This window comes from Scyliorhinus torazame, chromosome 10, assembly GCF_047496885.1.
Source record: "Scyliorhinus torazame isolate Kashiwa2021f chromosome 10, sScyTor2.1, whole genome shotgun sequence".
Lineage (NCBI taxonomy): Eukaryota > Metazoa > Chordata > Chondrichthyes > Carcharhiniformes > Scyliorhinidae > Scyliorhinus > Scyliorhinus torazame.
In genome coordinates, this window is record NC_092716.1 from 130,078,323 (window position 1) to 130,093,345 (window position 15,023).

At 45.8% G+C, this 15,023-nt stretch overlaps 1 protein-coding gene across 1 annotated transcript in view; it reads left to right on the forward strand.

Annotated features, from left to right (window-relative positions):
• Positions 1–15,023, forward strand: part of LOC140430925 (prostatic acid phosphatase-like) — a 188,279-nt gene that overhangs the window by 115,046 nt on the left and 58,210 nt on the right. The window contains exon 6 of the mRNA XM_072518735.1: positions 513–608. Within this exon, the coding sequence (XP_072374836.1) occupies positions 513–608 (96 nt within the window). The remainder of the gene's footprint in view (positions 1–512; positions 609–15,023) is intronic.

Below are 15,023 nucleotides of genomic sequence, written 5' to 3' on the forward strand. Positions count from 1 at the left end.
GGACAGTTCACCAACACATATGCATTGAATCTCTGCTAATCCCACCTACTTGCATTTTACCTCTGTTGCCCTCTCTCGCCTGCTCCATCTCAGCACGGACACAATGTTTCCGGCTCCACCTCTGCACCTGCGCTCTCAGTCTCGTTCTTGGCCCCTGCAGGTCCACAGTCCTGCGCACTCTGCCTCTCTCAGTCTGCCTCTGCCTCAATTGCAAGTGCTTCACCTCTCTTTCACTTGACTGCGCTCACAGACTCGCTCTCCCTCGCGCATGCACGTCCCACCCTGCACCTCCCGCTCTCTCTCTTGCCTGTGTGCTGCGCCTCCCACTCTTGTAACTCTCGCTCGGGCGTGCCCCAGATCTCCACCACCCTCTCTGAGGGAGTGCAACTCTCTTAGGGTCCCCCTCTCATGAGATTCTGTAGCGCTGTTCATCATCTTGCAAGTCAACAACATTGTTTTAGCAATTAACTTTTTCTGATGTTATTTGTTCTTTTTACTGCTCACTTGTTTAGGACTTTCTGAAGAGGTTATCGACAAACACAGGGATTCCCTCTAAGTATTTGTTGCTACGTAATGTGTGGTCGATTTATGACACGCTGTACTGTGAGGTGAGTAGCAGAGTTGTGACAAGCTGCTTTTCAGTGAGATACCAAACTGTAAGCTGCATGGTGAGAGTGCACAGCAGTGTACATGTAGTTTTGTACATGCCCCCCCCTCCCTTTCAGAGCTGCTGCTATATCACCCTCCCCCTGCTCTTCTTGACTCTACTCTGCAGGCTCAGTTTGATTGCAAACCAGCGCCTTAATCATTTGAATTTAGCAGGGTGGAGGGGACGGTGTTTGAGAATAAACCCTGACTGTGACTCAATAGTTGCAGAAAATAATCAAAACGAGGATGTCCATTTCTATAGCGCCTTTCTCAACTCCAAGATGTCCTAAAGTGCTTTACAGTCAATTAAATGTGTTTGAAGAGCACGCACTGTTGTAAGTTGTAACGTAGGAAATACTGGAGCCAATTTTCAGACAACCATCACAGATGTAGAATTGTGACAGTGGCTGTGGTGAATGTAAGTTCGCAAAAGAGTCTTTTGTCATCTGCTAAGACGGGTGCGAGTTTAGGATGGTTCTTCTTTTTCTCCACCTACCAACTAACCACAACAGGATGTGTTCTGAAGAAAAATGTTTTAAGCCCTTGAGTGCTGTGACTATCAAGAAAGAGTAAATGTTTATTTCTCTATATTGAAATATAATCACAAAGGAAAATTTAGGTTCGCAGTCTGGGGATTAATTCAGTGGCTTACAGCTTGCTACAACCGTTTTCTGGCTTTGCTCTAGTTAGAGATGCAGTTGAGCCCCTGTCGTGAAGATCTGCCTTGGTTCTTCCAATCTGCGGTAAAAATGATAGCTGCATTCCTTTACCTGTTATTGGAGTTTGGTGGATCTCTCTCCTTTCTGGTCTCTTTCTCCCATGCTGATTGACGTCGGAGGCTGCTTTCAAGATGTGTGTTCAAATGTTTCTTATCACAAGCTGGTTTTTGTCAGGTGACCACAGTATTCCCATTGTCCACTTAAACAATCCTTGGTGTCGTTAGCATTGACACAGAAGTTTGAATCTTGGCCATTTGCATTTCCTTCTGATGGAGTATTTTTTCCTCATACCCATTCTGTGGGATTGCATTCTGCAGTCACTATATGGGTTCATTATATGTCAGTTTCTGCACATTTTGGAAATAGTTACTGTTACATTTACAGGAGAAATCTGTTTGATTTTAATAACTTTTATTAGTGTCACAAGTAGGCTTACATTAACACTGTAATGAAGTTAGTGTGAAAAGTCCCTAGTCGTCACACTCTGGCGCCTGTTCGGGTACACACAGGTGTTGCTCTCTTTGGTTGGCTCTGAATATGGCGGTGAATATGATCGCCTTCCTTAATCCTAATTACGTTTGCTCTAGAGTCGCCAGGTATCTTTCGATACCGCCACAAGGTTCAAACCCGAATACTGATCAAAGAGCCAATATACCAGTTAGTTAGTTCAAAGTCAATACTATTTATTTACACACACCATAATATCTACTCATGCATGAAATACTACAGACTAAACTATCACTACTGTTAAAGCCTATACTTGGCTTCGGGCGCCCACTCAGTCAGAGGAACAATGGCCGTTGTTCGGTTCTGAGGCTGCTGGGGTCGAAGTGGTAGAGGGGAAACAGCTAAGATCGGCCGTCTGGTAGCGAGCGTTGACCTTGGACTTACTTGCTTCTGGTGCAGCTGGTGGAAGGGTCTCTCCGCTGTGAGAGCCGATTCCAAGAGAGCGATTCTCTCTTGGGGCCTTCTTCTTATACCCGAAGGCGGCTTCGCGTGCTTTTGGACGGGCCTTGAACTTGGCCCCAATTAATTGCACCGTATCTTGATCACTGGTATTGATCTTGACCAATAAAGGGGTGGGTGCCCTGATGGCTGGACATGTCCTAGGTGGCCGTTGGCCTGCTTTGTTTTCTGATTTCAGTTTGGGGAACTGGCGCCGCGAGGTCTGGGGCCAGATCGGTTACTTAAGTATCTTCCGTTGTTCCCGGAGATGGGCCATCCATATGCTAATAGGCCTACAGTTTCAGTCTTGTCTGGGAGCTGCGGCTCCAATGTGCAGACAGGCTCTGTGCCTGCTTGCTTTCTTAACATTGTCCATTTTTCCCTGTGATCTTTGCAAATGTCCATTTTGTATTCTGGAAGTGGCCACCCCAGATGGCTACACAGGGAGAATTCAGAATGTCCTACTCATCAAACAAGCATGTCTTTCGAGGTTTGTGGGAGGAAATCGGAGGTCCTGGAGGAGGCCCATGCAGACACGGGGAGAACGCGCAGACTCTGCACAGACAGTGACCCAAGACCCACTGTGCTACCGTGCCGCCCATTTTAATGCCTTCTCAAGGGAATGCTCGTAAAGGTTATTTATATTTTAATGTCCTGACCAATCAAGCATTTTTGACAGTTTCATGTATATTTGGACACAAGAAGGTAATAGATTTCTTTGTTGGGATAGCTTTCAACTTTTGGAAAGTAACCTGACCACACTATCTTGACATTTTTATATAGCTAGTTAGTCAATGATACAACTAAGGTAGTGAAATTTGGGACAGATTTTCTATAAAACCCAAACATCCCAAAGAGTCTCATTATTTCACTGGGTAATGTATCATACTGGCACTTTGCCCCCCCCCCGGTCTATGACATGCCCTTGATCGGTTTCTTTAGTGGAGATTCACATATGTTTCTCACATTCAAGTGTTTTATTTATACATGTGCAGCAGATCAGTTGTCTCTTCACATAGTCACCGAGGTCTACAGCACAGAAAAGTGCTTCGATCCATTCCTACTGCGCCAGTCAAAAACAAACACCCAAGTATTCTAATCCCGTTTTCCAGTCTTGTATGTCTTGGCATCACAAGTGCACATCTAAATACGTCAATGTTATTTGGGTCTCTATCCCAACAACCCTTTTCAGGAAGTGAGTTCAGATTCCCACCACCCTTTGGGTGAAAATGTTTTCATAAAATGAATCATATAATCATAGAATTTACAGTGCAGTAGGAGACTATTCAGCCCATTGAGTTTACACCGGCCTTTGAAAGAGTGCCCTACTTAAGCCCATTCCTCCACCCTATCCCTGTAACCCAGTGACCCCACCTAACTTGGGTCACTGTCTGTGCGGAGTCTGCACGTTCTCCCAGTGTCTGCGTGGGTTTCCTCTGGGTGCTCCGGTTTCCTCCCACAGCCCAAATATGTGCAGGTCCAAAAAAGGTTAGCTTGGGTTATGGGGGTGGGGTGGAGGTGTGGGCTTCGGTGAGGTGCTCGTTTGGACACTAAGGGTCAATTTATTATGGCCAATCCAGCTAACCTGCACACCTTTGGACTGTGGGAGGAAACCGGAGGAAATCCACGCAGACACAGGGAGAAAGTGCAAACTCAAGATAGTCAGCCGAGGCCGGAATTGAACCAGTGACCCTGGGGCTTTGAGGCAGCAGTCTAACCACTGTGCCACCCAGCCACCCTTCTTCACATGCCCTCTAAACCTCCTGCCCCTTACCTTAAATTTATGCCTCCTGGTCATTGATCCCTCCACCAATGGGAAAGGTTTATTCCTGTCTACTCTGTCTACTCTAGCTGAGCCTGTCATAATTTTATACACCTCAATCATGTTAAACTCTATGCCTCGGCTAATAAAGGCAAGGAGATCATATGCCTTCTTAACCATTGTATGCCCTGCTATATTAAGGGACCAGTGTACATGCACACCAAGATCCCTCTGATCCTCAGTGCTTCCCAGGGTCCTCCCGCTCATCAAGCATTCCTTTGCTTTGTTTGTCCTGCTCAAGTGCATCACCTCACATTTATCCAGATTGAATTCCATTTGCCAGTGATCAATCTGTCTATATCCTCCTATAATCTATGGCTATTCTCCTCACTATTTGTCACACCACCAATTTTTGTAATCCTCCTACATTCATGTCTAAATCATGTCAGAGCCAAAGGTCTAGTTTCACAGTTGTTTTATACATTTGGATGCATGCTGTTTGGTAACATATACATTCCTCCATTAAAACCACATAAACCACACTGTATAGTTTCACTCTGCACCTGGCTGTCTGTGGAAACTAGAACTACATAAACATGCTTGACCCAGTTTTAAATAGTAGTTGCTGCTAACCACAGCTCTTGCTGCAAGCTAATTTTGCTGTGGCATTTGTTGTGATACCCTGGCATATGCACGGTCAATTCCAGCCCCACTTGTCCCAGAGTCACAACAGAAGTGAATTGAACAATAATTCTTTTAAAAATACCCCAAACCCTTGGTCCTTGGCTGCCCAATAATTACAGTCGCCAGATTTGTAAGTTTAAACACAATTGCTGTTTATTTGTAACAAGAATTATCATGGAAAATGCAGTAAATGTAACTGGTTAATGACCACCTGACTCCCACTCCTCTACCCACAAACACCATGCAGACCAACACAGTGGGGGGGAAAGGGGTGAAAGAAATAATAGCGATGAAAGTCAAAAGATAAGAGTAGGAGTCTTTGCTTCAGATGGTGTGGCTTTAGCACACTTTCTTCATAGCAAACTTTGTGATTAAAGTTTTACAGCTGTAATGGTCATCGTCGTAGAATCATTCATTCAGGGTCCCTATAGCTTAGAAAATGCAGTACTCGGAGGCAGCAGGCTTTCTGGAGAGACACCTTATTTCTCATCAAACTGGGCTTTCAGCTCGAGGTTCGCATTCAGGTCTGTATCTTTCTGCCGAGAGCGTTGGTTGGTTCTGGACTCTGCCTGTACATCGATTCACCCAGGTTCTCTGTCAGTTCAGAAACACAGCCTTTCTGGAGAAAAACAGAGAGGAGAGGATGGCAGGTCCTCCCCTGGGGCTGCCAAGACGAAAACTGAAACCAAACTCATCTCTTGAAGCTCTGAAAAACGTTTCAGTGGGATCAGATTCAATCACCACCTGTTAACGAGCAGAGAAGAGTCTTTTTTCGACCAATTCATTGGCCACCAGCGGAATCAATCCAACCAAGTCCCAGCCAATCTGTCATTGGTGTCGGTCAGTCTACAACTCCAGTATGGATCAGCACAGTAATGTCTCCTGCTGTTGAAACCCTCTGCTTGAATTAAAGACACAGGCCACTTGCCTTAAAGACACGTATCCACTAATCATTCAGGAATCAAAAATGTAACAGCAAAAATAAAAGAAAGGGGAAATAAGAGGATAAATAGGATGGACCCTTGCACATTATCTAACCAATATATGTCGGATATAAAACATGTTTTTATTTTTTATTTAAAATATCCCAGTAGTCTCTGATCTGTAAGCTCATTGACTATTGCAGAGATGCATATACATAGATACATAGAAGATAGGAGCAGGAGGAGGCCTTTTGGCCCTTCAAGCCTGCTCCGCCATTTATCATGATCATGGCTGATCATCCAACTCAAATAGCCTAATCCTGCTTTCTCCTATAACCTTTGATTCCATTTTCCCCAAGTGCTATATCCAGCCGCCTCTTGAATATATTCAATGTTTTCGCATCAACTACTTATAGAATAGAATCATAGAAGTTTACAGCATGGAAACAGGCCCTTCGGCCCAACCAGTCCATGCCGCCCAGTTTTTACCATTAAGCTAGTCCCAGTTGCCCGCACTTGGCCCATAACCCTCCATACCCATCTTACCCATGTAACTATCTAAATGCTTTTTAAAAGACACAATTGTACCCGCCTCTACTACTACCTCTGGCAGCACATTCCAGACACTCACTACCCTCTGAGTGAAGAAATTGCCCCTCTGGGCCCTTCTGAAACTCTTCCCCCCTCACCTTGAACCTATGCCCTCTAGTTTTAGACTCCCCTAACTTTGGTAATGAATTCCACAGGCTCATCACTCTTTGGGTGAAGAAATGTCTCCTCATTCTCTGTCCATAATGGTTTACCCTGAATCCTCGGGCTGTGACCCCTGGGTCTGGACACACCCACCATTGGGAACATGTTCCCTGCATCTACCCTGTCTAGTCCTGTTAGAATTTTATTGTGAGATCCACATAATTGTGGATTGAGATTTGGGCAGCACGGTAGCATAGTGGATAGCACAATTGCTTCACAGCTCCAGGGTCCCAGGTTCGATTCCGGCTTGGGCCACTGTCTGTGCGGAGTCTGCACGTCCTCCCCGTGTGTGCGTGGGTTTCCTCCGGGTGCTCCGGTTTCCTCCCACAGTCCAAAGATGTGCAGGTTAGGTGGATTGGCCATGATAAATTGCCCTTAATGTCCAAAATTGCCCTTAGTGTTGGGTGGGGTTGCTGGGTTATGGGGATAGGGTGTGGAAGTGTTGACCTTGGGTAGGGTGCTCTTCTCCAAGAGCCGGTGCAGACTCGATGGGCCGAATGGCCTCCTTCTGCACTGTAAATTCTATGAATCTATGAATCCCCCCTCATTCTTCTGAACTCCAGCAAGAACAATCCTAACCTAGTCAATCTCTCCTCATATGACACTCTCACCATCCCTGGAATCAGTCTGGTAAACCTTCGCTGCACCCCCTCGAGAGCAAGAACATCCTTCCTGAGAGAAGGAGACCAAAACTGCACACAATATTCAAGGTGGAACCTCACCAAGGCCCTGTATAATTGCAACAACACATCCCTGCTTCTGTACTCGAAATCTCTCACAATGAAATCTCTCACAACATACCATTAGCTTTTACCGCTATTTAATTTTTCCCGAACAGTTTCCCTGACCTTAGTGCATTGGCTAAATTCACTACCAGATGAGCAGTGTGAAAACTTAAAAATAATGCCCTCGAATAGATTGGTATTTCCATATGTCGCTATAACTGGTAAGTCATCAATATGCAGAACACAGTTATGTAAGCTCGTCATTTTTGGTTCATTTACCTTTGAAAGGTGGCTGAGGTGTTCTTGAACCCAAGCAGCATCACTTTGTGCTGGAATGAGCCAGCTAGGTGATGAAAGCTGAGACTCCCTTAGCACGGGTGGTTTGATGACCAAGGAAGCTGGCGGTAGGAAGGAAAAGATTTATTTCATTTTTAAAATTAAAAAAAAAAAAGAAATTTAGAGTACCCAATTCATTTTTTCCAATTAAGGGCAATTTAGCGTGGTCAATCTACCTAGCTTGCACAACTTTGGGTTGTGGGGGCGAAACCCACGCAAACACGGGGAGAATGTGCAAACTTCACACGGACAGTGACCCAGAGCCGAGATCGAACTTGGAACCTCGGTGCCGTGGGGTCGCAGTACTAACCCACTGCGCCACCGTGCTGCGCTGATTTACTTTTAACAATAGTCTGCTCACAGCAGTAACTATCTGCATTCACATTCCCCGTTGGGAGAACTAACATGCCAGTCCCTGTTTGGGCCAGCTTTTATGCTTGGTTTAACGAGCCCCAGCTGAGTGGGCCTCCGCTCCCTCCCTGGGGAAACCCGTACTCCACGAGCCCCATGGAGAGGTCAATAATGGTTTCCCCTGCACCTGGTGGGGTTATGACATAGAACATAAAACATTACAGCGCAGTACAGGCCCTTCGGCCCTCGATGTTGTGCCGACCTGTGAAACCACTCTAAAGCCCATCTACACTATTCCCTTATTTCCCATATGTTTATCCAATGACCATTTGAATGCCCTTGGTGTTGGCGAGTCCACTACTGTTGCAGGCAGGGCATTCCACGCCCTTACTACTGTCTGTGTAAAAAAAACTACCTCTGACATCTGTCTTATATCTATCTCCCCTCAATTTAAAGCTATGTCCCCTCGTGCTAGACATCACCATCCGAGGAAAAAGGCTCTCGCTGTCCACCCTATCCAATCCTCTGATCATCTTGTATGCCTCAATTGAGTCACCTCTTAACCTTCTTCGCACTAACAAAAACAGCCTCAAGTCCCTCAGCCTTTCCTCATAAGATCTTCCCTCCATACCAGGCAACATTCTGGTAAATCTCCTCTGCACCCTTTCCAATGCTTCCACATCCTTCCTATAATGCGGCGACCAGAATTGCACGCAATACTCTAAATGCGGCCGCACCAGAGTTTTGTACAGCGACAACATGACCTCATGGCTCTGAAACTGAATCCCTCTACCAATAAAAGCTAACACACCGTACGCCTTCTTAACCATCCTCTCAACCGGAGTGGCAACTTTCAGGGATCTATGTACATGGACACCGAGATCTCTCTGCTCATCCACACTGCCAAGAATCTTACAATTAGTCCAGTATTCTGTCTTCCTGTTCATTCCACAATGAATCTCTTCACACTTTTCTGCATTAAACTCCATTTGCCACCTCTCAGCCCAGCGCTGCAGCGTATCTATGTCCCTCTGTAACTTGTAACATCCTTCCGCACTGTCCACAACTCCACCGACTTTAGTGTCATCTGCAAATTTACTCACCCATCCTTCTACGCCCTCCTCCAGGTCATTTATAAAAATGACAAACAGCAGTGGCCCCAAAACAGATCCTTGTGATGCACCACTAGTAACTGGACTCCAGTCTGAACATTTCCCATCAACCACCACCCTTTGTCTTCTTCCAGCTAACCAATTTCTGATCCAAACTGCTAAATCACCCTGAATCCCATGCCTCCGTATTTTCTGCAGAAGCGTACCGTGGGGAACCTTATCAAACGCTTTACTGAAATCCGTATACACCACATCAACTGCTTTACCCTCATCCACCTGTTTGGTCACCTCAAAGAACTCAATAAGGTTTGTGAGGCATGACCAACCCTTCACAAAACCGTGTTGACTATCTCTAATCAAATTATTCCTTTCCAGATGATTATACATCCTATCTCTGCTAAACCTTTCCAAGATTTTGCCCACAACAGAAGTAAGGCTCACTGTTCCATAGTTACCGGGGTTGTCTCTACTCCCCTTCTTGAACAAGGGGACAACATTTGCTATCCTCCAGTCTTCTGGCACTATTCCTGCAGACAAAGATGACTTAAAGATCAAAGCCAAAGGCTCAGCAATCTCCTCCCTAGCTTCCCAGAGAATCCTAGGATGAATCCCATCCGGCCCAGGGGACTTATCTATTTTCACACTTTCCAGAAATGCTCACACCTCCTTATGAACCTCAAGCCCTTCTCGTCTAGTAGTCTGAATCTCAGTATTCTCCTCGACAACATTGTCTTTTTCCTGTGTGAATACTGACGAAAAATATTCATTTAGCACCTCTCCTATCTCCTCGGACTCCACGCACAACTTCCCACTACTGTCCTTGACTGGCCCTACTCTTACCCTAGTCATTCGTTTATTCCTGACATATCTATAGAAATCCTTAGGGTTATCCTTGATCCTACCTGCCAAAGACTTCTCATGTCCCCTCCTGGCTCTTCTTAGCTCTCTCTTTAGGTCCTTCCTAGCTAACTTGTAACTCTCGAGCGCCCTAACTGAAGCTTCATGTCTCATCTTTACATAAGCCTCCTTCTTCCTCTTGACAAGTGTTTCGACTGCTTTAGTAAACCACGGTTCCCTTGCTCGACCACTTCCTCCCTGCTGGACAGGTACATACTTATCAAGGACACGCAGTAGCTGTTCCTTGAACAAGCTCCACATTTCCATTGTGCCCATCCCCTGCAGTTTTCCTCTCCATCCGATGCATCTGAAGTCATGCCTCATCGCATCATAATTGCCTTTCTCCCAGATATAACTCTTGCCCTGCGGTATATACCTGTCCTTTTCCATCACTAAAGAAACCTGTATTATGGTCACTATCACCAAAGTGCTCACCTACCTCCAAATCTAACACCTGTCCTGGTTCATTACCAAGTACCAAATCCAATATGGCCTCGCCTTTCGTTGGCCTATCTACATACTGTGTCAGGAAACCCTCCTGCACACATTGGACAAAAACGGACCCATCTAAAGTACTCAAACTATAGTGTTTCCAGTCAATATTTGGAAAGTTAAAGTCCCCCATAACAACTACCCTGTTGCTTTCGCTCCTATCCAGAATCATCTTTGCAATCCTTTCCTCTTCATCTCTGGAACTTTTCGGAGGCCTATTGTAAACCCCTTACAGGGTGACCTCACCTTTCCTGTTTCTAACCTCAGCCCATACTACCTCAGTAGATGAGTCCTCATCAAACGTCATTTCTGCCACCGTAATACTGTCCTTGACTAACAATGCCACCCCTTCCTCTCTTTTACCACCTTCCCTGAGCTTCCTGAAATATCTGAAACCCCGGCACCAGCAACAACCATTCCTGTCCCTGCTCTATCCATGTCCCCGAAATGGCCACAACATCGAAGTCCCAGGTACCAGCCCATGCCGCACGTTCACCCACCTTATTCCGAATGCTCCTGGCAGTGAAGAAGACACACTTTAAACCACCTTCCAGCCTGCCGGTACACTCCTGCAACTTTGAAACCTTACTCATGACCTCACTACTCTCAACCTCCTGTGTACTGGAGCTACAGTTCAGATTCCCAAGCCCCTGCTGAACTAGTTTAAACTCTCCCGAAGAGCAATAGCAAATTTCTCCCCCAGAATATTGGTACCCCTTTGGTCCAGGTGTTGACCATCCTGTTTGTAGAGGTCCCACCGACCCCAGAATGAGCCCCCATTATCCAGAAATCGGAAACCCTCCCTCCTGCACCATCCCTGCAGCCACGTGTTCAACTCCTCTCTCTCCCTATTCCTCGTCTCGCTATCACGTGGCACAGGTAACAACCCAGAGAGAATAACTCTGTTTGTCCTAGATCTAAGTTTCCACCCAAGCTCCCTGTATTTCTGCCTTACATCCCTATCCCTTTTCCTACCTATGTCGTTGGTACCTATGTGGACCACGACTTGGGGCTGCTCCCCCTCCCCCTTAAGGATCCCGAAAACACGATCCGAGACATCACGCACCCTGGCACCTGGGAGGCAACACTCTCGTTCCCACAGAATCTCCTATCTATCCCCCTAACTATGGAGTCTCCAATGACTAATGCTCTACTCCTCTTCCCCCCTTCCCTTCTGAGCAACTGGGACAGATTTTGTGCCAGAGACCTGTACCCCATGGCTTACCCCAGGTGGTCATGCCAGAACCCTCTTAATAAATTGATGTTACTGTTTAGCACAGGGCTAAATCACTGGCTTTGAAAGCAGACCAAGGCAAGCCAGCAGCATGGTTCAATTCCCGTAACAGCCTCTCCGAACAGGTGCCGGAATGTGGCGACTAGGGGCTTTTCACAGTAACTTCATTGAAGTCTACTTGTGACAAGCGATTTTCATTTTCATTCATTCTAATGTAAGTGGAGTTGCCCACCCAGTCAATACAGTCTTTAATGCGAGGAATTGGGTATGCATCAGTAGGAATCACTGCGTTAACTTTTCAAAAGTCAATACCGAGCCTTTTAGGATCAATTAGCTTGGGGACTAATACGAAGGAAGCACTCCAGTAGCTTTAACTGAGTTAGCGTTTTTCAACATATATCAAATCTCTCAAACTGAGACCAGTTTGTTGGGACCCGGCCAGCATGAGTTCTATTTGTAGTTGAGGTCTCTCCTGAATGACCCTCTTATGGACTGATCTGATCTCTTCGTACATCTTCTCATCTGAGTAGTACTACACTCCTGTGTGCTTCACCCGATGTCTGTGTCTATGTATTTACATTGTGTATTCATGTCTGTCCAAGTTTTTTTTTCACGTATGGAATGATCTGTCTGGACTGTATGCAGAACAATACTTTTCACTATACCTCAGTACACGTGATAATACACAAATCCAATCCAACCAATACATTATGAAGGGCCAAGGAAGTGCAACTTGGCTTGCCCTACAGACGTTACCTCTCTGAGCAATTTGGTCTTGTCTTTCCTCTGTTCAGCATTTATATAATTAAGTACTGTGTCTAATTTCTCTGATACCTCTGTATACTGTGTCTAATCTCCATAATACCTCTATGTACTGCGTCTAATTTCCCTAATACCACTGTGCAGGCTAGCTTCACATAGCAAGTTAAATCTTGGAATTTTCTAGGTCTTCACCTTCCTTTTGCTCTTCCTCACTACCATTTTATTCCCCATTTTTTATGTTAAGGCACTCGGGGGACCCCCTTCTGTTTTGACTGCAGAATAGGAGGTTGTTTTAAAAATGCTTTCATAGGATGTGGGTGTCACTGGTATGGCCAGCATTTGTTGACAATTCCTTTTAAACCTACAGCTGTTTATTGGGCCTCAGACAAGGAGGGTCTGCTGAATGCTTCCCCCTGTTCATTTATGTCTCCAAAGGAAGTTTCAGGCAGGCAGTGTTGGGGCATCCATCTGAAGTGCTGCTTCAGTTCCCTCTGAGCAAGAGACCGGGTACACCTTTACAAACGAAACCTGGTAGCCTTCAGGGATTTTGTCAAACTCTACTGCACCTGTGACGGTACTTCTGCAGTGGTCAATCACTCCAGTTAGGACCACAGACTTAACTGTCATACACCCTGACAAGATACCCATTCTCATACTGGCCTTGAGAACTCCAGTAAAACCCACTGGTTTCCCCTTCAGCTTGTGGTTTTGACATGCACTGAAAGCAGACAGGCTTTTGGGATTTTCCCTCCCATCTGCCCCTGACTTGAAGAGGGCTCATTGTATTCTCATTCTTTCTTTTATATTGCCGCCATCTCTTATCATTGTCTCACTTTCTGTCTTTCCTGGCCTCCTGGACTTTATTCGGGAATAGTCTTATTTCTCTTTCAACATCTTGCTCATTCACCTCTTCTGCTCACAGCTTTGATTACAGGGTTTTTGTGTAAGCTTATAGCCACCTGCCAATTAGAGGAACATTTTTCACCCTTGTGAACACTGTGTTCCTCAATATGGGACCTAATGTTAATTGAGATACTGTTTTAAAATTCTTCTGATACAATGATCTCCTGAGAGTTTTCATGAGAGAGATCTAATTTTAGACGTTTTATCCAGCGATCAAAAGTCATGCGTTTTTCTCTGGTGTCCCCAAGTGCAGGGGTTGAGGGCGGGGGAGTGGTATTTTAGTAAATGGGTCATGGTGCACAGTGAAATAAAAACAGAAAATGCTGGAAAGACTTGGAGAGGAATGAGTCCAATATGACTCTTCTTCGGAAATACAGGATTTGAATCTTTGACTGTTTCTCTCTCCACAGATGCTGCCAGATTGCTGGATTTTTCATGCTTTTCTGTTTTAATTTCAAATTTCTAGCATCTGCAGTATTTTTCTTTTTATTAAGGAGTGTACAATGTTTGGGTTGGGTAGGTACAGTGTCGGGGGCAGGATGCAGAGTTGGGTGGGTTGCATAGTGTTGTTGGGGGATGGTGTCAATTGCGGAAGTTTAACTGGTAGTTATTCAACTATAGCGTACTTCACTCCCCAACTGCCAGACGACACTTAGATTTGAGTTTCAATTTAAACCTTTATTGCAAGCTATAGCAGGGGAGCTAAGCTACAACTAGATAACTTGCCAGCTCTCCGATTACAGCAAGGATTGAGCACTTATACTTTGCGTGTTATCTCAGGAAATTAACATACACCAATCAAAATGGTACATTTGTTCAAAGATTATCTATGTCCATTCACGAGACAAACGGGTGTTCGCGAGCGGAGCGGCCGCACTAAAGAGGGTCCGTGAAATCGCGGTCTTTTTCGGGGCGTTCCTGGTTTTTTTTTAAATTAACACGTCCCCGAAGTCGGCACTGCCTCCCTCACCCGGCCCAAAGGCCAAAGCTCCGTTCCACGGAGCCAAATAGTAAAAAAACAGCGAGAGAGGAGAGACTGGTCCGGTGGGCTCAGCGGAGCAGCTGCACGTGGAGGAGGAGTGGGGATCGTGACTGTTCCCCAAGAAATAGCCTGAAGGTCGGAGGACTCAAAAGACCAGGGAGAGGATAAAACTTTTTTTTTCTCCCCTTCTGAAAATTTGGGACACAATTTTTTTTTAAAACAATCTTTCCGCCAAAACCCAGCAAAAGGAGAAAGGCACACGGTAGCATGGTGGTTAGCACAATTGCTTCACAGCTCCAGGTTCCCGGGTTCGGTTCCCGGCTTGGGTCACTGTCTGTGCAGAGTCTGCATGTTCTCCCCGTGTGTGCGTGGGTTTCCTCCGGGTGCTCAGGTTTCCACCCACAGTCCAAAGATGTGCAGGTTAGGTGGACTGGCCATGATAAATTGCCCTAGTGTCCAAAATTGCCCTTAGTATTGGGTTGGGTTGGGTGGGGTTACTGGGTTATGGGGATAGGGTGGAGGTGTGGGCTTGGGTAGAGTGCTCTTTCAAAGAGCCGGTGCAGACTCGATGGGCCGAATGGCCTCCTTCTGCACTGTAAATTCTATGATTCTCACATAACAAATAATAATAAATCGGGCAACGGTGAGATGAAAGAAGGAGCAGCAGCAAAGGCAAAGGAAAAAGGCAGGAACTGGACCCCCACCATGTGGAGGCTGGACACAGACCTCCTGGCCGACAAGGCCTTCTGCCAAAAAATATCGCGGGCCATGGGCAACTTTGTTAGTAACAACCGA